Source organism: Micrasema longulum, unplaced genomic scaffold, assembly GCF_059751315.1.
Source record: "Micrasema longulum isolate JH-2025_06_02 unplaced genomic scaffold, ASM5975131v1 h1tg001924l, whole genome shotgun sequence".
NCBI lineage: Eukaryota > Metazoa > Arthropoda > Insecta > Trichoptera > Brachycentridae > Micrasema > Micrasema longulum.
The window spans coordinates 47,041-70,948 of record NW_028279098.1 but is presented as its reverse complement, the minus strand read 5'-3'; the positions used below and the strand labels follow the sequence as shown (position 1 = coordinate 70,948).

General features: G+C 32.5%; 1 protein-coding gene across 1 annotated transcript in view; it reads left to right on the top strand.

The window, feature by feature from the left end:
* The window catches only part of LOC148273525 (uncharacterized), a gene marked incomplete at its 5' end in the record, with an annotated part of 99,480 nt that extends 77,266 nt beyond the window's left edge, over nucleotides 1–22,214 (top strand). The window contains one exon of the mRNA XM_088238593.1: nucleotides 21,272–22,214. Within this exon, the coding sequence (XP_088094719.1) occupies nucleotides 21,272–21,627 (356 nt within the window). The remainder of the gene's footprint in view (nucleotides 1–21,271) is intronic.
* Between the last annotated feature and the right edge of the window lie 1,694 nt (nucleotides 22,215–23,908).

Here is a 23,908-nt window from a genome sequence, read left to right as displayed (position 1 = left end):
AGCCAATGACAGGTCATAAGCCCTGTAAATGCCTTGACTTTCATTTCCCCTTATTTAAGGTATTCTCCATCCCTGTTGTAATTTGTTAATCTTAATGACCCCCGAGGGGGTGAAATCCAGTCTTTTGTCTTTGAACATTTGGACAAACTCAAATATTGTAAGTCCCAATATGCTTAAAAGACAAGTCTCTGAATCGTGTATATTGGCAGTGACGACATGCGGACTAGAAACTTGTCTGTGATTGTGACACGGAAAAGTAACCAGAAACTAAAATGCACCCAACGATCCACGGAAAGACAGATGCTCGGTGTTTGTCTGAGAGACGATACGAAATGAAGAAATTAGGCGCCGAATTGGAGTCGTAGGCGTCGTAACCACTTGGTGAGGCAAAATGATGGCAGGTAGACACTCAGAATAATAAAATGGAGACTATGGACAAATAAAAGAGGTGTTGGAAGGCCATTAAAAAGATGGGCTGATGACATTGCCTCGATAGCCGGTAACACATGGATGATGAAAGCGGGTAATCGGAAGGAATGGAGACGTTTGGAAGATATTGAATTACTACCTGGTAAAAGGAGAAGTATAAAAATTAGAAAATTGTTTTCAGGCGTTGCCTAGTAGGTGATTTGGTTCAGCCGGATGAATCTCACCCACGTGATAAAGGTTTCAGCTCTTTTACTTCACAAAAGTCAACAGATGGAAGAGTTGAGGAAATGTGGATGTTCAAACATGGGCAGAATGGTGAATATTACACAGTGTGTAAAGTGGCCACTTAAACCAGTCAATGACATGTCATAAGCCCTGTAAATGCCTAGACTTCCATATTCCCTTCACATTTTTTTTTCCCTCTCTGTTGAAATAAATTTAAAAATGAACAACTCCCTAGGGAGGAAATCCAGCGTCGTAACCACTTGGTGAGGCAAAATGATGGCAGGTAGACACCCAGAATAATAAAATGGAGACCATGGACAAATAAAAGAGGTGTTGGAAGGCCATTAAAAAGATGGGCTGATGACATTGCCTCGATAGCCGGTAACACATGGATGATGAAAGCGGGTGATAGGAAGGAATGGAGACGTTTGGAAGATAACTTTATCCAGCAGTGGAGAAAATAAGGCTGAAGAAGAAGTAGAAATATAGGTCTTTACTGTCAAATAAGTCACTTACACACTCATTGCGTCTGGCATTAATCTTAATGTTGACAGAATCGTAAAAAAAAATAATAAAGAACTATTTAAATGATTTATATTATAACAATCACATCCCTCTATTTTTATTTTATCTTAAAAAAGTTGAAGTGTTTGTTTCTGCGGCTCACTAATCTATTTAGTTATTTGGATTGGCCTGGGATCGTATCTGGTTTGGACAGCCCTGCTCTAAAACATGGAAAATGTCAAAGGTTTAAAGTTTGTCAGACTATTTTTTAGTAATCTAGGGTTACTGTCATTTATGCAGCAAAGTTTTAATCAATAACTTATTTCAGCCCTACGGGAAATTGGATATAAAAAATGTTTTCTTTCGCGCGGTAAAAATTACAACATTAAATTGCATCGCAAAGTTTCTTGAAGATATACGAAAAAAAACTCAAATATATTTTATTAAAAATACACTACTTTGAACGACGTCACTGGTTTATATGAACCAACTAAACTAATGATCGCTGTGAAGGATATCCGGTCCTTAAACGAACCAATCGGGAGATCTGACAGAGAAAAACCTCTGACGTCACACGCAGCTATTTCAGAAATACATTTTTTTAAAAGCACTGTACTTCATCCATTGTGTATTTCTATAAATATACTTACAAAAATCAAATATTAAATAATAAACCAACATTATACCTTAGAAAAAAAAATCCATCATTAACATTGTCCAAAGAATAGGAAAAGATCTGGGTCCTGATTACAATAGGAAATTAACAGGGGTATCTTCGGTTTTCTTTAAAGTTTATACAAAATAAAGGTACGAAAATGTATTAATTTTTAATACATTTTTAAATACCCTTGTCGGTGATTATGTTTGCAAAAAAAACATTTATATTTCAGTTTTAACACAGAAAATTTGATTTTATTTTACAAACAATCGAAGATAACTTCCCACTGTAATCGGGGTCCTGACTTTTTTTACAGTGGAGATAATATCACAAAATACAATTTTACACATAGTATTAAAAAAATACAAAAGTTCTTAAATTTATTTATTTTTTGAAATTGGTATAAATTATTAATAGGTATCGGAAGTTTGATATCCCAAAATTTGTATATTTGTAAAACAAGATGTTCTTAGGTTGCATTGTATCTATTATTTACCCCACGAACTTCATATCAAAATGTTAAAGCTTTCATAAAAAAACTCAAGATTAATTCAATCTAGCAAGGTGTTGATTCATTCCGCAGTGCTCTGTGAGGGCTCTACTGATAATCTTTTTTAGCTTCAGCGTTTCATTAGGTTGAAAGCAAACCTTTGCATAGTGTCATTAATAAAAACAATGTTTAAGTCAACAAATATATATTTTTTAAATAATAATAACCTATTAGAAAACTCCAAAATTGATGTAGTCAAGTCCATCAGAGATTTAGGAGTTGTTTTGGACTATAAACTGACATACAACGAGCATATAGATAATACAGTAAATAAATCACTGAAATTACTTGGCTTCATTAACAGAATATCCTCTGATTTTACTAATGTCCGTACAATCAAAACTCTTTATTGCTCAACTGTTCGCCCTCTTCTTGAATATGCCTCAGTGGTCTGGTCTCCATTCTATGTCAATCGCATAAATCACATTGAATCAGTCCAACATCGCTTGCTCCGAAAAATAGCGTGGATGCTTGGACTAGAGAGAGATAATTATTCTTATGCTGAAATAGAGTCGATGTTAAATATTTCTAGTCTACAAAAACGTAGAACTAATATTGACTCCATATATATGTTCGGCATACTAAATGGTATAATCGATGTTCCATCATTACTGGGACAAGTAAAATTCAATATTCCGACTCGTAGATTGAGAAACAATGAAGTACTGTTCATCGATCAGCATAGAACAAACTATGGCCTAAATTCTCCAATGACCCGCCTTTGTCGTATTGTTAACTCAAGACAGGATCTGAACTTTTTTGGTTTAAGTTTACAACGATTTAAACGATCACTAAATAAATAGTCCAGATCTTGTCTCGATGTCCCTTATGTTTGTCAATGCTTCTTTCTTTTTTCTTTAAATGTTTTAAACTACTCTTTTATTGTAATATTTAAACCTTATAAATTGTATACATGGACAATGTCCGTTAATAAATAAATAAATAAATAAACTCAAATATGTTCTTCTCTCAATATTTTTATGACTACCGACATAAATTTGCGTATATTGACATTAAAAATATCAACTTCGATAAATCTATCGTTATATTGCTCATATATATTGGTTATCGTGAATTGTTTTAATAATTTTTTGACGCATTGTCTACGTAAAACAGGAGATTTTGTCTTTTTTTTTTTTATTATTAATTTTTACAATACGCCCAAGGGGCATTTACAAAAAAATATACAGGTAAGTACAAACATAGTGAGTAAAAATTTAAAAGGTAAACAACGCTTTTTTGTATACATGTATACAAAAGTATCTTTTCAGTATCTTGACATGTTTTGAAACTTCCATCTCGCTCAGTGACTGTAATTAGTTAAGGGTTGTCAGCTGCCAGATTTTGTGAATCTAAAATAGCAAGGCGACCATATCAGGTACTGGTGGCTAAACTCAAGCTGGCGCGTTCAGATAACTCACACCGACGCATTTAAAATCTACAGGATGTTGATTTAAAAAACTTTGTATTAAATTTTAACCAAATGTGCTATCTTTTTTTAAAATTCGGTGTTCGATTAGAGGGTTGTGTTTATGAAATTAAAATACAATGGGTTAATAAAATGTAATATTAATTTACTAACGTACTTTGTTTCGTTATTTTATATTTTTCAAATCATTTTTAAAAATTTTGCGTTTATTAGAGTTCTTCCAAGAACAAGGGGCAATTAATAAATTTGAAAAAAAATACTTTTATCATAGTAAATTAATCAAGAATTAGAATGCAAAGTTGTGTAGATTGTTTTAAGTATATAAATAACAAGATTTACTTATTATTTATCAATAAGTGTGTATGCATATTTTTTCGATATAATGTGAACAGTGCATTTTAATTACATTATTTTCATTATTATTATGATGAACACAAAATATTTAATAAAATATATGCTTGTTTAAAAATAAATACTCGTAAATATATGACATTTTTTAAATATATGTTTTTTTCGCTCTAATCTAAAAGAGATTTTTATAAACGTTTAATATAACAATAAATATAACATCAAGATTTTTTTAATCAGTATTCTGTACATTAAAAATGTTTTTGTGTAAGTTTTGTGAAAAACGCCATCACTACATAATCGACATATTCATGATTCGATTAAATGAAAATACCTACATATTTATAAACCAGTGTTTTTAATCCATAACTTAATACTCGTACATACAATTATATTTTTACTATTAAGAATCGCAGCGAAATTCCGACGAACGCAGAAGCATCTGTTTATATTGTATTACCATATCATTAGCAACTAATAAAGCAATGGTTGTCTACGTCACGCTCACAAGCGCGTCTGAGCGCGAGAGGGACAGAGATTATTTTCATAATGCGTATGCCGTGCCATGTCATATCATGGGCTTATTCACGGATACTACACAAAGCGTATGTGGAAGTATAGCGCACGCGCCAGCTTATAAAAATCCACCAGTAGTAGGGTTGTAGGGTGTACCTGAAAAATATCTTTACCGGGAATAGAAATTTCATACTCAAATTCTCGAATACGGCTGACAACCCTTAACTTATTACAGTCCTTCCTGGAACTCCCTAAAATTTAAACCGGTTATTTGAAAAACCCAACATGTCAGGTTTTTGGCGGATGTGACTTTAACTTGAAACGCACTTATTTCCGTTATAAAACAATTTTTTTGTCGAAAACAATAGGTACATAATAAACTAGTACGATATGAGCTACTGTTTTATTTAAATTGGATGTAGATATATTTAATATAACACTATTGAATTTTAAAAGGCAGTGTATCGATTTACTATCTTCAAATAGTAATGCCTAAATAATATTATGTTGATTTCAATTGCTTACCGTTTATTGACTAATATCTGTATTCTAAATTAGTATTTTTCTAATTTCTTCTAATTTTAAGATTATTTTAATATAACCTGTACAAAAAAATGTACTCCTGTTCTTCACTACAATATATATATATATTTTCTACTAATATGTAATGATGATCATTATTCATTTTTTTATTTTTTCTTACTCTTCTTAATTCATTTTTATTTTTTGCTACTTTGTTGTGTAAAATACATTTCTGTCTTCATTTTTAAAAATGCACTTCTGTTCTTTCCACTTTTATACTTATATGTAAAGGTGATATTTTTAATAATTTTCTTTTTCTTCTAAAAATCATTTGTATTTTTTGCTACTTCTGAAACATGTAAAAGCCTACTAGGCGTTAAAACAAATAAATAAACATTTCTTTCAAAATTTTATAGAAAACTATTTTCCTGAAAAGTTAAGACTGACTAGTGGGGTTTTTCAAATGACCGATTCAATTATGTTGTTTGTGAATATTTTTCAGGCTTAAAAGGACTATAAACTATTCGTTATTCTCAGAACCAGACGACGGTGGTTATGATTTCTACTTTGGAAATATATTGAAAGAGGGTGAGTGCCGGAGACAAGGTGAACGGTGCACTAAAATCACCCTTGGCAAATACTTGTTATCGCAGGAAGCCGTCCTTCCTGGAACTCCCTAAAAATTGAATCGGTCATTTGCGAAACCCCCCAAGTCAGGTTTTTTGTGGATTGTAAATGTAAAAAAATCACAGTTGTTACACATGGGGTTTTCAAAATGCATTATTTCTAGTGTACACTATAAATAAGATCCTTATACACGTCGTTGGAATATACGTTTTCGGGCAATTTGGGTTATAAGAACTCAAATATTTATTTGAAAAAAGAACACGTTGAAAAATTATCAGAAGCAACCGCCAAATGAGCCACTTGTAATGAGGAAGTTAAGTGTTACGGGAAATTGTATATAAAAATATTTCTTACGCGCGGTAAAAGTTAGAGCATCAAATTTTACGGCGAAGTTTCTTGAAAATGTATGAAAAAAATACTCACCCGTTCTAAGACATTCAAAAAAATATAAAAAACAGTAATCAATATATAGAAACAGTTATAAAGATAGAGAACAAAGTGAAAAACAAAGTAAAAACTTTGTAAAAAATGTAGCAAAAACCTAGTAAAAATGTACTAAAAAAACGAAGCAAAAACATGGTAAAAAACATTAAAAATATATAAATACGGATATAAAAATATTTTAAAACTCGAGATAAAAACAGAATACATAGTAAGAAACATATTTAAAGTCATAGTAAAAAAATGAATGTGTGTGTATAGCAAAAAGCATATTTAAAAAAAACATAGTAAAATACCAAGTAGAAACAGAGAAAAAACAAAATTAAAGTATAAAATGTAATCAATCAGTAAAAAACTAAAAATATATATTAACAATTCGAGTGGGAAACTAGAATAAATTTGCGTAGGAAACTCCTTGATGATTTTCCAAATGCTTGAGTTTACTGTTTACCATATTGATGGGCCATATATATGTTTTTTTTTTTACTTTTTATAATTATTTTTTATGTTTCTAATCATATATTAATTTGTGGTTATGTACTCATGTGTCTGTGTCATATAATTGCTCGTCCCATCTCAACACAGGACTTTTAGTCCCATGGATTTGAGACTTATTGTATCAAATAATGTACAATAAACTTATGTATGTAAATAAATAAAAATTCGAATTAAAATATGTGTTGGCCATCTAACAGCCACCCTCAACTCCTCAAACTCTCTGCGACCAATTTCTCTGAGGAAAGTATGCAGAAACCTCTTCAGCTTGTGGTTCTTGCAACGTTTCCATGGCTCTGGCATTATTATATGGCTTTTGTCCTATGTAGGAGTATTGCGTCTGTCCTAAAGAAGTTCTAATCATTATATATTTTTAGAATAATAATGTTTGTGAAAGTAAATTATTCTATCAAATCCCAAGAAGAACACTCCCACACTACGAGAAGTCAAACTAGAGGAGGGGTCATGGGGGCTATCAGAATTGATATTCAATATGTTACCCAAAGATTGCAAAACCATGACCCGGATTCAATTTAACAAATTTGTAAAAAATTGGTCACTGGGTTTAGGTCGAAAAAAATCGGAAAATTTACTCAAATACATTCCTAATAAATTAATATTGTATAACTGTATAGTAAATTAACTAGTAGATAGTAATGTTATTGTTTATTTTTGCATAAAAATGTCTGCCTTAAAACGGGTTATACTTAGTTAGGCAGACTAGACATGATCCAGAGAAATCTATTACCTAAGTGTGTATGTAGTAGATAAAGTAATTGTTATTTTTGATGATTATTATTATAATCAGATCTTTACTGGAACTAAGAGTCTCATAATGATAGGCAACTGATGGATGTATATCTCTGTTAATGCGAGTGACCACCACTACCCTCAGTAAATATTGCTGTCTAACATCAAGCACTGCAAACTCCTTGAATAAAGTATCACTCTGATATCTAAAAGGCCTTTCTAGAATTTTTTACTATATAGTAATCTAATTGTTTACTATAAAGTATAAAATATTTAATCTTCGTAAACACACGTGTAGATTACAAGTTATTATTATTAGTTTGATAACGGTGTTATTACAAATGTCGTGTCAGTTTACCTACACATTCGTTGTTGCGTTATTTTTATTCTGTCAAAAATTAAGTTTTAATCAAATAAGATCACTAAACAATTATTTTTACAGCCAAAATAAGAATAAAAAAAATAATCTTTCTGTGCTTTTATTGATAAAATAGGTAATCGGGGTGAAAACATAGTCTAATATTTTATTAAACGTCATTGGTTTTATGCACTATTATATTATAAGATTTTATGTATTTATTTTATTCACAATATTTTTATTGAGACACAAATTTCAACTCCATGGAACCAAATTCTTACGCTTCAGGTCCTACCAGTCAAGGGAGAATTTTTATAACATGTTTTTTATCTTTTTTTGCACCACAACGGGCCAAAAGACCCAATTACAGTGGTGAATTTTAACACAAAACATCCAGGCTTGAAAAAATCTAATTTAATTTTTGTGTTCTTACCGGGAATCGAAACCGGAACCTTCCGTGCTTAGGTTAAGTGTCAAAGTTAAGACCTACAATTCACCCCCCCCCCCCTCCGACTTTCTCCGGGTCTTCCACCGCCCCCTGATGGCATTAATCGCCCAAAAGAGGCGTTATCGCTCGTTTTAAGAAATAATAATTTAATTGAAGTTTTCAAAAGTAACTCGTTTACTAATGATATTGAATATTTGTATACAACGACTTACCGACTTTTCTATGTCTACCGGTTTCGAGACTTTGTTTCAACAATACAGAAATAAATTGGAGCCTTTATATAATACTCGGTTCACTAGTGTAGATGGACTAGCTCTTCCTAAATTCAATAATAAATACGGGAAAAGAACACTAGAGTACAATATACCAAAAATTTATAATATGCTCCCATTAAATATTAAAAATCAAAAAAACTTATCTGACTCAAGAGAAAGACGTCTGCTGAGAATCTGGCTTTTAGAATGTGGTTTTTTATTTTATATTAAGACTTTTTTGTGTTTTTATTTTTCATTTGGACAATTTTTTATTTTCTATGCACATATTTCTCTTTTTTTCCATAGTAATAAGAGTTTTTATATGTTTATAGAATTGAAGAGATAAGATTATGCATATATATTTGAACTTAACTATAAGCACCCACTGACGAACTGCCTTCAATGCAGTTCAGTAGGACTTGATAATTTATATGTTAATTTTTGTATGCTTTTGATAAATAAATAAAAAAATTAATAAAAAAAACTATTTCCCAAACAGCATAAAATATTTTCATAATCTAATCAATGAATATTTGAACGTAGTTATGCAGAAAGCAGCCAGCCATAGAAAAGTGAAACTGAGATAATAGCACCTCTATGAAAAAAGTTAATAATTAAATTTAAACAACAGTTGGAATGTTTTTGACTTTAACAATGATAAATAATAAATACATAAGTTTTTTTTATATTAACATCAAGAATCTATGCAACAAAGACACACGGTACCATCAAGAATCTATAAAAATGTATTTTGTCAAATACACTTTCTAATTTATTTTGCTTATAATATTTTATTAAAAATGTAGATGTCGATACCCAAGCAAAATGAATGACAATGATTTCAAAACCCAACTCCACAAATGGACAGCTAAAAGGATTAGAATAGATCCTGAGGAACATGTCTTACTTATATCGTCATAATCATCAATCGATGGTGAATAGGGCACTGCATTAGTACACCAATTGCAGCATACCTTAATCATTTTCGTTACATTAAGGTAAAATGACCAGTCTTACGCTTTAGGGACCAGTCCAGGGATTATGAAATACCCTAGTGTGAAAACACCCTTTTTCCAAGTAAATATTTTATATCAATCATGTCGGGAATCAAACCTTAGACCTCTTAAATGGTAGGCAAACGCGCTGTCCATTACACCACGAGGCTGATATTATACTTATATATTTATAGTTTAATTTATATTTTCTGTAATATAATTATTATATTATATACAACATAAATATAATTATTATATATTTAACTAGCGGACCCGACAGACGTTGTCCTGCCCGAACGTTGGCTGGCCTCCTATCATCTTGGAAAATACTTTTCATCTAGGTACTTGTTTGTGATTAAATTCCAAAACTAAAAATTATTGATATTAAAAAAATATTGAATTTAAGTAGGTAGTATGGTTGAATTCCAAAACATAAAATAAATATTTTTTCAAATATGGGATTCTTTTTGCAAACGTAAAACTCCGGTCGTCTCACCAACAAAGTGGTGTACTTATGTAGGAATACGGTTTTTAAAATGTATTGAATTTAATATTATTTTAGTGTTACCAAAAATCTAATAAAAATAAATAAATGGGTAGAAATTATAAGGAATTTAAGGAAAGAATCTGATTGAGGTCCACAACAAACAAATGTTGTTTGTAAACATTCAAAAACAAACGTTTTTGTACACAAAAAAACAACATCATTCCATTTTTTTGTAAATGCATTCTCCTCGAATGCAACCCTGGTAGATCGACGAATAACACATTTATACTCCTAACTTTTTTTTTACATATTCGATTGAAGATTTTAATGTCTACGAACACGCACAGCGCAAAGATCTATATTTCTCTGAAAACCGCACGCAAATCAGTTCAGCCGTTTAGGAGGAGTACGGTGACATCACATGTACAGAGGAATTATATATAAAAAGATTATTATATATATTTTTTTTCATACGTACTTTTCTTCTTCTTCTTTATTCCCCTCTCAGCAAAGAATGGTGCATAGGGCACTAGGAGTATCTTGATCATTTTTGTTACATGCAGGTAAGATGATTAGTCTTACGCTTCAGGGACTATGAAATATTCTTTTGAAAATAAAGTATTTTACGTGAACACAAACAAATGAAAATGAATTATTTTACATTATGTCTCAATGATTTTTTTTCAAAAATGTCCAAAATTCGTAACACTCTGTCTTTTGCTTAAGGAAACACAATGTTACATCACCGCATTTAAATGATTTTTTTAGCACAACCTTTTAACAGTTAATAAAAACTTGTCAATCAACCAATCAATTTGTATTGACATTTGTTGTGATAAATTTTCGGTTTCCAGGAAGCCATTTTTTTCATCGCTTAATATATTTTTACAGCTACGGGGTTCTACTTTTAAATATCAAGACTACGTCACCGATAAGACCTAGTGACGTCACGGGCGAAGTTATTACAAAACTTCAAAAAATTATAGCGATGAGAAATCAATACATAAAATAACAAATAAAAAAAACCACCGGACTTCCTCATTAATGGAAAATCATGGTAATTCCCTATCCGCACCTAATGGTGCATAGGGCACAATTACAATAACTTTTATAAACCTTGTGTATTAAAAATAAAATAATAGTAATAAAAATAGTTGTCATTTTACTAAATGAATTTAGAATTCCGTCTTGTATCTTTTGTTTCTTTGACCTTGCAACTTTTGGTTGTGTGCCTTTGAAAAATTGATTCGTATTCTGCCGAAATCCGAGTGTTGCCACCTTCATCTCCCAAAATCTCGCGGGAAATTTTCTGCACGTGCCTTACCATAAATTCCGTTGACATTTTTCTCTTTGGCCTATCTGAATAAGCGATTCGACACCACGGCGAGGAAAAGAATTTGCTATGCAATTGACACAGGTAAAAGATTTCTACGCGGACGAAAATAGTTTCCCGTATCTTTTACACTGTGATAAAGAAATCATACGTCCCAAATATTCAAGTTCGTTTGAATCGCAATTTATCTAACTATAACTCTAATATTAATTCGTAATTCGAAAAGTTAAATAATCTACTATTTTAAATCAAGTGTCAAAGTGCACATTAGCGGTCGTTCAACATTACTCTCATGCTGCTCTTGTTTTTATCTAATATTGAAGTTCAGTGCTACGGGAAATTGGATGCATTATTTCTCTTACATGCGGTAAAAATTAAAGCGTTTATTTGTACAGCAAAGTTTTTGAACAATGTATGACAAAATGAACTAATTTGAATTGAGTTTGTTGCCACAGAAAGGGAAAACATTTTTGAGAAGGCGCTATGAATTTCTAAGAATTTACAGGTCTTATAACCTGTCATTGGCTAGTTTAAGTGTCCACTGAACCTTACTGACTCCAATAAAGGTTTCAGCTCTTTTACTTCAAAAAAGTCAACAGACGGATGAGTTAAGAAAATGTAGATGTTTAAACGTAGGCAAAATGGTGAATGTTGCACAGTGTGTAAAGCGGCACTTAAACCAGCCAATAATAGGTCGTTAGTCCTTTAAATGGCCAGACATCCATATTCCCTTCTCAAAAAGGTTTTCCCTCCCTGTTCCAACAAATTTAGATCTTATTTACTGCCTAGGAAGGAAATCGAACTTGTGACGTCACTGGCGGAATAATTTTAAAATTACAACAACAACAACAAACCATCACGCCGTTTCTCCGTAGGGGTAGGCAGAGGCGGAGAATAGAACGCCATAACACTCTATCTTGGCATACAGACCTCGCTTCCTCTACATTCATACATCTTCTCATGCACGCATGCCGATTATTCCTACTTTTGACATGTCCATCTTCAAGTATTTGATGGACTTGATCGTGCCATGTCTTTCTCGGTCTTCCTCGTTTTCTGCATCCATCAACATTTGCATCGTAGATCCTTTTAGCCGTTCTTTCGCTGTCCATTCGCTCTACATGTCCAAACCAACGCAGCACCCCTTTCTTGATTCTGTCAATAATGCATGTCTCAGCCTTACACACTTCACGGATCTCGACATTTGTGCACCTATCATACATCGTTTTACCACACATTCGCCTGAGGGATCGCATTTCGACAGCATTCAACCTACTTTCATCATTATTTTTCCAATTCCATACTTCGCTCCCATACATTAGAGTTGGAACTAGAACTCCGTTGTGAACTGCTAGTTTAGCCTCCTGCGATAAACATTTGTTTGCCAAAGTAGATTTTGGTGCATCGTTCACCCTGTTCCCGGCAACCGGCAAAATTACAACACTTTGAAAAATCATAGCATTGATAAAGCAATACATGAAATTAGATTATTTAAAAAGTTGGCTTGGTTTGATGGCCTGATATCAAATTTTTAAAAAAAAGCGCTGATCATCCTTATGGTGAAAATTTGGTAATTTTAATGTTATTACGAAATAATCAAATATAGTATAAAAGATAACGTGCGGCGTTTGATTTCCGAGTTATATGTTCTTTTTTTACTAAGTTTATGTTTGAGAAAATATGTTATCTTACTTGGAGCGTATTTCTATCATATGATACATCAAGGGAAGGTGATCAGTCTTATACAATAGATAATAAGGTCATAGTTTGGACTTTTACCTTATTATTTACTAAATAAAACCATACTTTAAGCTAATATTTCACGTGAACCCTGCCATACTGAAAGGCGAAGCTCTCAATTTTCTTTTTCAGAATTACTTGAAACTAGTTATTAAGTTTAAAACACTGGTTCAAGATTCTAGTTTTATTTCACCCCCATAAGTGAATTCTTTACTGCCTTTATTAATTGTGTCCAGACGAATATAGAATACAGTTCTGTGTGTGAAATGGAACCAGAATCCTGGAAGAATGTTTTTGATTCGATGGCTGCTCTCAGGTAAAAATCCTAAATAATAATATCGCGTGGAGGTAAGTCCTTTAGTTATGTAACTAAAATTATTATTGCTTTGGTCATTGTAAAATATAACATTTGATCATTTACAATATAATTCTTAATTAGAATTATTTATTAAGTGCCATTGTCGTAAATAAAACATTATCTACCTATCTTAAGGTCTAATATTTGGTCAACAGTTTTATGTCTTTAACGTAGATAAGAACGACTATTAAACGCGGATTTTGAGGTTTTCCTTCGCATGTTGTTAATTAGAACCTGACTTCACGTTTTTTTGTTTTTACGAAAACCTTTAAGCAGTAGTCACACGAGGATAATACAATAGACATGACAATACTGTCCTGTCCCAGTTCCGTGAACAGCCTCGACCGTGCAGGACAGGACACTGGGATAATACAACAATTCGACCATATTTCAAACTTGGGAGACTAGGAAAATTGATACACGTGACACCCGCTGTGGTGTATTAAGTTAGCTACAGTTCGCAGCATATAATACCTTCATATATACAATGTAAATCACATGACGTAGGTAAAAAATTTACCCGGGGTGCTATTCTGAATCTTCTCCAGGGGTAGAGATGAAAAAAACTCGGGGGTTTTCATTTATCGCATGCGACTACACTTTGCTTCATGTGTGGCCACACTGATGATTATACGTCAAATAAGTACGAACACGTGTAACCAAAAATGAGGATTTTCATGTAGAACCAAAACACTTAATTAGGTTGAATTGACCAAACCGTATTCGTTTTTTCCGTTTTTCAAACACTTTCATAATGTTGACCTATGAAACGTCAGCAAAAAAACTGTTTATTTTACGTCATTTGACGTCTAATCATCAGTGTGGCCATATATAAAAAAACACAAAATAAGCACTCCTGCTTATTTTTTCTCATTCTTCTTAAACAATTTTCTTTTTATTGATAAATTCTTTGTCGTTTTCCTCCAAAAAGTATTTTCTACGTTTTTATAAATGTTTTAATTGGCTTGGCTTGTTTTTTTTTCATTTATAGGTAACAAACAAGGACCAATGATTATGGAGAAAAAGCATTAAATTTGATAAATTATGTAATATTAACCTTGACATTTGAAATTGGTCCCGAAATTCAAAATTAAAATCATTATAAAACAAACTTGTGCTTATTATATGGGTAATAGAAAGATAAACGCAGACAATGCTGGGATAATAAGAATAATTCTTTGAAACTCCCCCTTAAAACCGCGTAATGACTTACTCCAGCCAGAATCTAATCAAATCGTAATATGATTTATTCGTCTAGCAAACCCCCTAATAAGCTGTAATTGCATGCAAATAAAACATTTCATGAAATTCAAGTGCTCAAAAAGTTAATCATTTTGAAGTGAAAATGAGGGTGTCTTTTGCAGACTTGTCTCGGAGCAATGCGTGTTCGGGCGTCCTCGCAACGGGGCGCAATTCTCTAGCAAATTAGTTCCATTAGCCATCGCTAGGGGGGTCACTGCCCGACAAATAATATTATGTCCTGAATAAATACTCGAAGCGGGTGTTGGCCATGTAGCGTATTGACATACTGAGCCATTACTCCGCATTGACCAAGAAACAAAATATTGCATTTTCCTTTCCCGGTCTAGTTTCTAGTCCAATAGAGAAATAGTCATTTTTGCTGAATTCAGTAATCGTCTTGTAGTTTTAACATGAATGGAAATTACCAAAATTGTTCAAAAATAAAAATAACGTAAAGGTGTTATGACAAAAATAATATTTATCTTTTACAAGTTCCGGGAAACTTGTTTAAAAATAAGATCAAACAAAACCTTCTTTAAAAAATCGTAAATTAAAGTATTGAACCAGCGCAGTCATTGGCATAATGTGTCTTCAGAAAAAAAAAGATGAATCTCCAGGGGCGCTATTCTGAACCCCTCCAGTGGCACGAGAAAACAGTTTTTCTTGTGAATTTTGTATGTAAATACACGAGATAATACAACCACGAGAGCGTTTGGAATACCACACCTAGATCTTTAGTTTTCTTCCATTTTATATTATGTTTTTTTCTTCTTAATTTTTAATTTCAAATATTTTTTTATAGGGTCACATAAGCTTTGGCCCCTGTTAAACAATTCGCTCTTTTTATTTGGCACAGAGTCTTTTAATTTTTTTAGTGTGACGACGATATTCTAAAAATAAATATAACAAATTATAGTAAAAAATATCCAACCTCCTTAGTATTAAAACATAAATATTCCATAATTAGACTCTTGAAGGGCCATGAAAATGTTATCATCAATGTTCTCTTTTCACACCTAATGGTGCATAGGGCGCTGCAACTACAATTGCAGCACCAACTACAGCCCATCTAAAGCATTTGTTACATGTATACAAAATGACCAGTCCTTACATTTCAAACGTCTTTTCAAGTATTCTAAAATATTATAATGAATGAATCCATCCGGGCCTAAACGGTATATCTAGGGACCCCAGAAGCATATTATTTTCAATATTTTTTTTGCCAACCGTCCTATCGATTTCATTAATTTTTTAAATAATCCTTCCCCGTAATGTTAAGAATTTATCAAAATTATTCAATTATGTTTCTGCCAATTTTTTTCAAAAATAATTCCTATTTGTTCTTACTGCTTCCACGTGAGAACACCGAACATTACAATTTATCGCTCTGCAGTTTGATAATATTTGATACATTGATTAATTCGCACGCGGACGCGTGATGCGTGAGCAAGGACCTGCTTTCGTCGCTTATTTCCAGCAATAACCACAAATATCCGGATTGTGTGCGTTAGATTTATACTAAACTAGATACTAAACTTAGATACTAAACTAATTACAACAATTTTGTGAAAAAACATATGCACAATAAACTAAACAAAAAGAACATAAAACTATGTGGCAAAGAGAAAGAATGGCAATAAAATAATGGTATACATGTACAATATATATTTAAAAACTCGATCAACATATAAAACTTTGAGTTAACTCATGCCAATCCACCTTCATCCCACAGTGTGTTAAGGGCGAAGAGATCTACGAAAAGCCGGAATATATATCCCAAAGAATTTGTTGTGTGATTCTACACATTCTGGACCTTGAAAAAGTTGCTCTTGATAAATAGAAGATTTTTATTTCTGTTGACATGGTTGGGACCATGATTTTTTTTTATTACAAAAGAGACGGGACATGATTTACAGATTAAGTATTTTGAAAATGCATATTAGTTCCATCTCAGTTCGACATTTCTCCAATGAAGACAGATAGAGAGATTGCTCTATTTCAGAATCGAAATAATTACCCATTTACAATCCCAGCAACCATGCCACTTTTCTTAGAAAACGATAAAGGATAGACTCAATATGGTCAATACGAGTTCGATAGAATGGATATCAAATTGGAAAAGCATATTCTAGATGGGTTCAAACTAGTGAGCAGTAAAGAGTTTAGATGGTATTAATATTTCAGTCCGTCATCATTATATTGATAAAACCAGGTATTATATATATATATATACCTTTATGTATTCTTGTATACACTTACGCATTATTTCTACCTTTGTAAAATTAATACAAGTTTCTCAAAATATTTAAATAGGGATAATATTTCAAGGTTCAGGACATAAATGACAGATGTCAATTTTTATGTATTTTAATCTGATAATGGCATCTGACGGCAGTTCACCCAATTCAATAAAACTTGACATAAATGCTCTATTTTCCAAGATAAATGAACAAGAAATAAAATCATACAGGATATAAAAAGGGTAGACGTCAGTTAAACACTAGAAATAAAGCTATATTTTAATATTAATGAAAACTAATTTAAATTATATAAAACATTATTGGCTATTTACATTCAGCAGGTTCCTTTATTTTTAGATTATTTTATTTTTAGACCACATACAGTCGTACAAAAAAAACAATATTCGCATATCAAAAATACATTAACCAATTAAGTACAATGAAGAGGACAGCGTTATCCAATGTTTCCAATTGTGGTGTAGTTTATATTTAATTTATACGTTTATTTTAAGGTCAAATAGGTTTGAAAACTTAAAATCATTAAATCTTTAAACCTCATTTTGATATTTATCCTTTACTGAAATGCTGTTATTACCAAATACATAGTTAACTTATTTATAAAGGTGGTGAATTTGAATTATATTTTATACTAGAGGACCTGACATACGTTTTCCTGCCCAAACGTTGGCAAAATACTTTTCATTGATAAGTAGGTACCTAGGTACTTGTTTGTGATTAAATTCCAAAACTAAAAATTGTTCATATTAAAATATTCAATTTGAGTAGGTACGTGTTTATGATTGAATTCCAAAACATAAAATAATTTTTTTTTCAAATATGGCATTCTTTTTGCAAACGTCAAACTCCGGTCTTCTCACCAACAGAGGGGTGTACTTACGTAGGAATACGATTTTTTAAATGTCTTGAATTTAATATTATTTTAGTATTACCAAAAACTCAGTAAAAAAAAATAAATGGGCAGAATTTAAAAGGAATTTAAGGAAAGAATCTCATTTAGATCCACAAAAAATTAATGCTGTTTGTATTCATTCAAAAACAATATTTTTTTATACACTAAAAAACGACATCCTTCTTTTTTTTATAGATGCATTTTCCTCGAATGCAACCCTGATAGATCGATTAATAAAACATTAATGCTTTATACTTCTTTTTTACATGTTAGAATGAAGATTTTCATATCTACAAACACACACAGCGCAATGATCTATATTTCTCCGAAAACCGCACGTAAATCGGTAAAGCCGTTTAGGAGGAGTTCAGTGACATCACACGTACATAGGAATTATATATATAATGAATAGGTTACATTCTATTTTTTTTAAAATATACAAGTTAATAACTAGACTGTTTGGCTGCTATAGATGAGATCCCAAGTTCAATTTTGAACAAGGTGCATTTGTTTTTGTTCGATGCACAATGCATTTTGTTCGAAAACTTTTTTTCCCCTTTATGGAGGTCTTATCCGGGGAAAGTCATATTTTTACAAATTAAAATGGGCAAAGAAACAACAAAAACCAGAAGGGGGAACGGATAGCAAGATAATTATTAGTTTTTTTCTGTTATAAGTGGGTTCGGCACATCTTTATATATATAATTCTTCTGTACGTGTGATGTCACTGAACTCACCCTAAACGGCTTAACCGATTTACTTGCGGTTTTCAGCAAAATGTAGATTTTTGCGCTGCGCGTGTTCGTAGATATTAAAATTTTCAATCGAATTGGTAAAAAATCGTTAGAATCATTAATCTTTTTTTCATCAATCTACCAGGGTTGTATTCGACGAGAATGCATATTATACAAAAAAATGGAAGGATGATGTTTTTTTGTGTTTAAGATAAAAAAATGTTTTTGAATGTTTACAAACAACATTCGCTTCTATGAATCCCAATCAGATTCTTTCCCTACATTCCTTATAATTTCTTACGATTTATTTCTTTTTATTGGATTTTTGATGATACTAAAATAATATTAACTGACATTCAATACATTTTTGAAAATCGAATTCATGAATAAAGCGCAACCCTGTTGGTGAGAAGAGCCGAATTTGACATTTGCGAAAAAATTACCCATTTGAAAATAAATTATTTTATGTTTTGGAATTCAACCATAAACAAGTACCTAAGTACCGACTTAAATTCAATATTTAAATATTAGTTATTTTCAGTTTTGGAATTCAATCATAAACAAGTACCTAGGTACCTTCTTACTAATGAAAGGTCTTTTTCCTAGCTAATAGCAGGTAAGCCAACGTTCGGGCCGGACAACGCCTGTTGGGTCCGCTAATAAAAATATAAATCTACACATTTTCAACTAGAATCTTACACCAGTGAGCGTCTTGAAAAAAATGATTCTTAATCACATTGCTTATATTCACAATATCAAGCACGCATCCGTGAGTCGCGCATTCCATTTCGTCAACACTACGACCATTCTCAATATTTTATTGAGTGTAAACAAAATGGTTTGTTTTTTAAAGGAAGAACCCGCTAAGCCCCTATTTCCGGAGCTTGTCAGCAGGTGGGAAAGAGAGGATATGGAAGGAAGTTATGACAAATACACCACAATACCCAGAGCACAATATTTGATTCATTTTTACATGCAACTTGCGGGAATAGAACCCGCAACGTCAGTTTCGCTGTTAGCCGTCAAACCAAATGTTCCACGGCGCCTGTCTACATTTACTATTAATCAAAATGATATTTATTGCAGAATTCCATTAAGTGAATAGTACAATAAAAATATTTTAGCCTCAGAGTAATGATGTGCCACGGCTGTAAAGACGGCATTTTGCTCTGTTGCAAAAAACAAAAGCGTTGGAAATTTTAAACTTAACAACATACATGTAACGGGTGGTTTCGCGCTGCGCTTGCGATTCTCGACCTGAGTACCTACGGCCCATTGTTTCGCTGTAAACTCAAGCTAACTTCGTGATTGATAATCCTAGAATTATTTTTGTCCGTATGGGCGGCTCTATAGTGGTAGCCCCTTATTACTCTGAGATTTTCACTGCAAAGATTTCAAATATTTTTATTTAATCAAATGATTTTTTTTTCGATCAATCAATTTGACAGTAAAAATAAAACATCGTTGGTAATTCAATATAAATATATTTTTGCATTGCCTCTCATTTTCTTGTAGTTTTCTCTGATTGGTCAATTTCATATTTTTATGTTCAGTATTTCTGTGGATTTGCAAATTTGCATTTTGTGATGACAGTTCCGGAAAGTTTCAACTTCTGGCGTTTTGACAGTTGTGAGATTCAAAAGTTTTGTTGTTTACTGAATATTTTCAAAGGTTCTGTGTTCTGTTTGTAAAATTGTATGGTTATGAATAGAAATATTTTGTTTTGTCTTAATATGTTTATCCTTGCAGCATCATCCCTGTGATATCTGGTAATGGTTTAAAGCACTTATTAATAATATTTATTTTTTCAGTATTGAAAACCCTTGTTAATTTTATTATTGTAAGTGGGAAGTTAGTAATCAACTCTAATAACCGTAACTTCCTGTTTCCTTCCATTTTATGCCTACAAAATCGTAAATTCTCTCAACATTTGTAAATTACAGTAGGTATTTTTTTATGCCTTAATATCACATTTTATTATCATCGCTTTTTCTCTTATAACATTTCAAACTTCCGCTGACGATATGTTCTATGGTTTTATGACTTATTGAATAAATTATCACTATCTGTGTACTTTATTTTACTAAACACGATTTTTTTAAATATTAATTTTACATAAGTTTCAGTCATACAGTAATATCAGCTGTCTTCATATGAAAAGTTCATATCGCTAGCCCAAAGCAACAGTGAGATAAACCCGAAATTTCAGATTTTGAGATACACATGCAGATATGTTAATAAATTAATGTTATTATATAATAAAATATTGAAGTTAGATAGTTAACCTATGTGAAAATATAGTATTCATAATCTACTTTAAATAATTGAATTCCTTCAGACCCTTCGCACACCTCAAAGTCCGATTATTATCTGAGAATAGGTTCTACAGAGATATCGCACCGTTGCTTTGGGCTAGCAATATTTGGTGAATATCCGAAGCTTGTTGTGTAAAATTTAAAAATAAATTACTGGTGATCTAAAAATAAAACAGTGTTTATTTACTAACTATTTATATGTCACTCAATGTCACTCCCCAGGGGAACTACAATGTTACTCTTCTGGAAATTCTGCTTTTTTCAGTCATGACTCTTTTTTTATCGGATGTGTGATATCTTGTTATTTTCTTAAAGTAAATAGTTAAAAATGCAAAATTAAAGCTACGACTCGTCACTTTGCAGATCCCAACATCGAGGAAACGGGTGAACAACTGCGCAAGTCCAACTACGGGGACACGGACTGCTGTTACAGCCACTGCGGGCCGGCGGGCGAGAGGCTCTGCCCTCGCTGCCGGCGGGGGGCCCCGTTCCCCGCGCAGGACCAGCCTTACTCCGCACCCTGCGGGCCCCCCTCCTCCCAGCAGACTTCATCGACACCCAGGACTAACCCCTATCTCCACCCCGTGCTCCTAATCCCGTCGTGGTTCGTTTCTTTATACAGTGCGTACAATAACATAGTGTTTTCAATTCACACTCGATACTCGTTGACTTTTTTCGTGGGGAGGTTTGAAAGAATAGTTACTCGTATTAGATTATAGCTCTTGCAATACGCAGGGGCCGCCCGGGACGACAGGCCTGGGCGGCGGTTAGAAGTCTGACTTGTAAACAAATGTTCGAAAAACGGGTGAATTATATATAATTCCTAGTGTTAACTTCTCTCCCAAATGTTTCACTGCACTTTTCATCTCGGCAATCTAAATATTTGCACTCCGGTTAACTTCAACACCTATGAACTCCAAGCCAGACCGAACCGGTACGCTGTGACCGTATAAATGCCACGGGCGTATTAAGTTCAGCTTGTCAAAGGCAAATTTTCTCAAGTTGACCAAGCTTGGTTATTGCACAACAACCTTACTAATAATTTCACCGTTGTAAGGATACGCGGAGCATTGCGTCTCTCACAACTTCATTCAAATACCTTTTTCTCTTCTCGGACACGGTTACCTAATGAACTATCACCACAACTGAAGATCGATAAAACAACCCCCTTTGAATATCATCCGAAATAGATGCATTTATTTGACTATCATACTATCTAACTCCGAGTGAAATTATAATAATCTAATATGCTAGGATATTGCAAATATTTAAGTTGCCAACAACAAGAGACTGTTTATAACAAAAAGGAAAGAAATCACAAGAATAAGCAGAACTTACAACCTGCAGAAAGGAATAAATATTATACAAGCTACATGAAATGTTGAATCCATATCGGAGCTCATTACTTATTTTTATTAGATGATTTAAAAATGAATCTTTGTGATTAACTATGTTCATCAATCTGATTATGTTTTTAATATCATAATCTACGTGTTTATAACATTGTTTCTGTGTAAAATAAACTTTTAAACTAAATAATAAAGCAGCATTCTGTTCCACATTTAAAGGTGTTCTAAGAATCTCGACATTACATCGAGAGGAACATGCATTTTTATAAATATTGTAAATATCAAGTTAAAAATTGCCAAAGACTGAGGACAAAGTTCACTACTTAACAGATAAGTGATATACTTATTTTTGACAATGTCATTGAAATATTCTGGTCGAAATATCGGTGTTCGGTTGTCAACTCAATCCAGCGTTATTCTTTGTTCTTTTTGGGACTGTGGACTATAAAATATCAAAGATCGGACATTATGGTTACTTAATCATAGAGCGGTAGATGTAATATATAACGCAACTCGCTTCTTAGAGGAAGCTGTTGTGACTTCTACTACAGAGAAAATTAAACATTTGGTAGGTACTTTCATACAGTACAAGGATAGATATATATTTAGGGTAAATGCACTCCCAACAGATCTCTGAATCGGGATCATAATATAACGTGATATTTTATATCCTATGTTTCCAATTTAGGAATGAATACTGCTGTTATTTCTCACTTTTAGTCTGGGTACCGTGGAAAGTGCGAGCGATTCACCATACTCGAATGTTGAACTAATTCTGATCGATCCGATTCGGACTGTCCACGTTACTCAGGCTATACTCGACCCACATAACATTATTTTTCAAGTCAGACTTTAGAGCTATGCAATCACGTCCGCTCAGAAGTTTTTGAAAAGTATTTGAATAAGTAATAATATCTAACCCTCTTTTTATATGCAGCAGAAAATGGAAAACACAAAAAATACAGTGAGAGTGTGCTATAAATTAAACAGTCAATTTGTTTGTCAAATATTTTTTGTGTTATGACAACTGTTACTTGACCACCTTCAGAGTTCAATGGCAGAAAAATAACCATTTCAGTATTATTATTTCTTAGAAAGAACTCCGCTTGATACTTTAGAACTTCTTGTAAATACTGTTGATCAAACTTTGTCAAATTTAGACTCCATTTTGTTTTCCATTCATCTCGAGTATTGGAAATAGTATTCTTCACCTCAGTTTGTCATTAGTAGCTCATCTTTCCAAGTAAAAACACATTCTGTGGATATAACCATCAATGTGATACAATTAGTCAACTGTCGAAGCGTCCATCCGCTCTTGTAACAGTTAGATTTCATTCAGAGCGACACACTTATCTTCTGTTCAGTGTATTGTTAATAAAGGAGAAATCCAGTGTCTTTACCTTTATCTCAATAGCTACATAACTATGATGTATTATCTTATAAATATTCACAGCCCCGCGCTGTTGATTAAACTATTATGTAAAAATCTATAGATGATGCTAGAATCAGATTAAACACATTCTTAATACAATAATGGCAGATGTGTTCATTCAAAAATATGTATGTGTTAAACTTTACATTTGGACAAAATAATGAAATACCGCAATATACTTAATTGTCAGTTGATTTGCTAGACATTGAATTTGTCGAA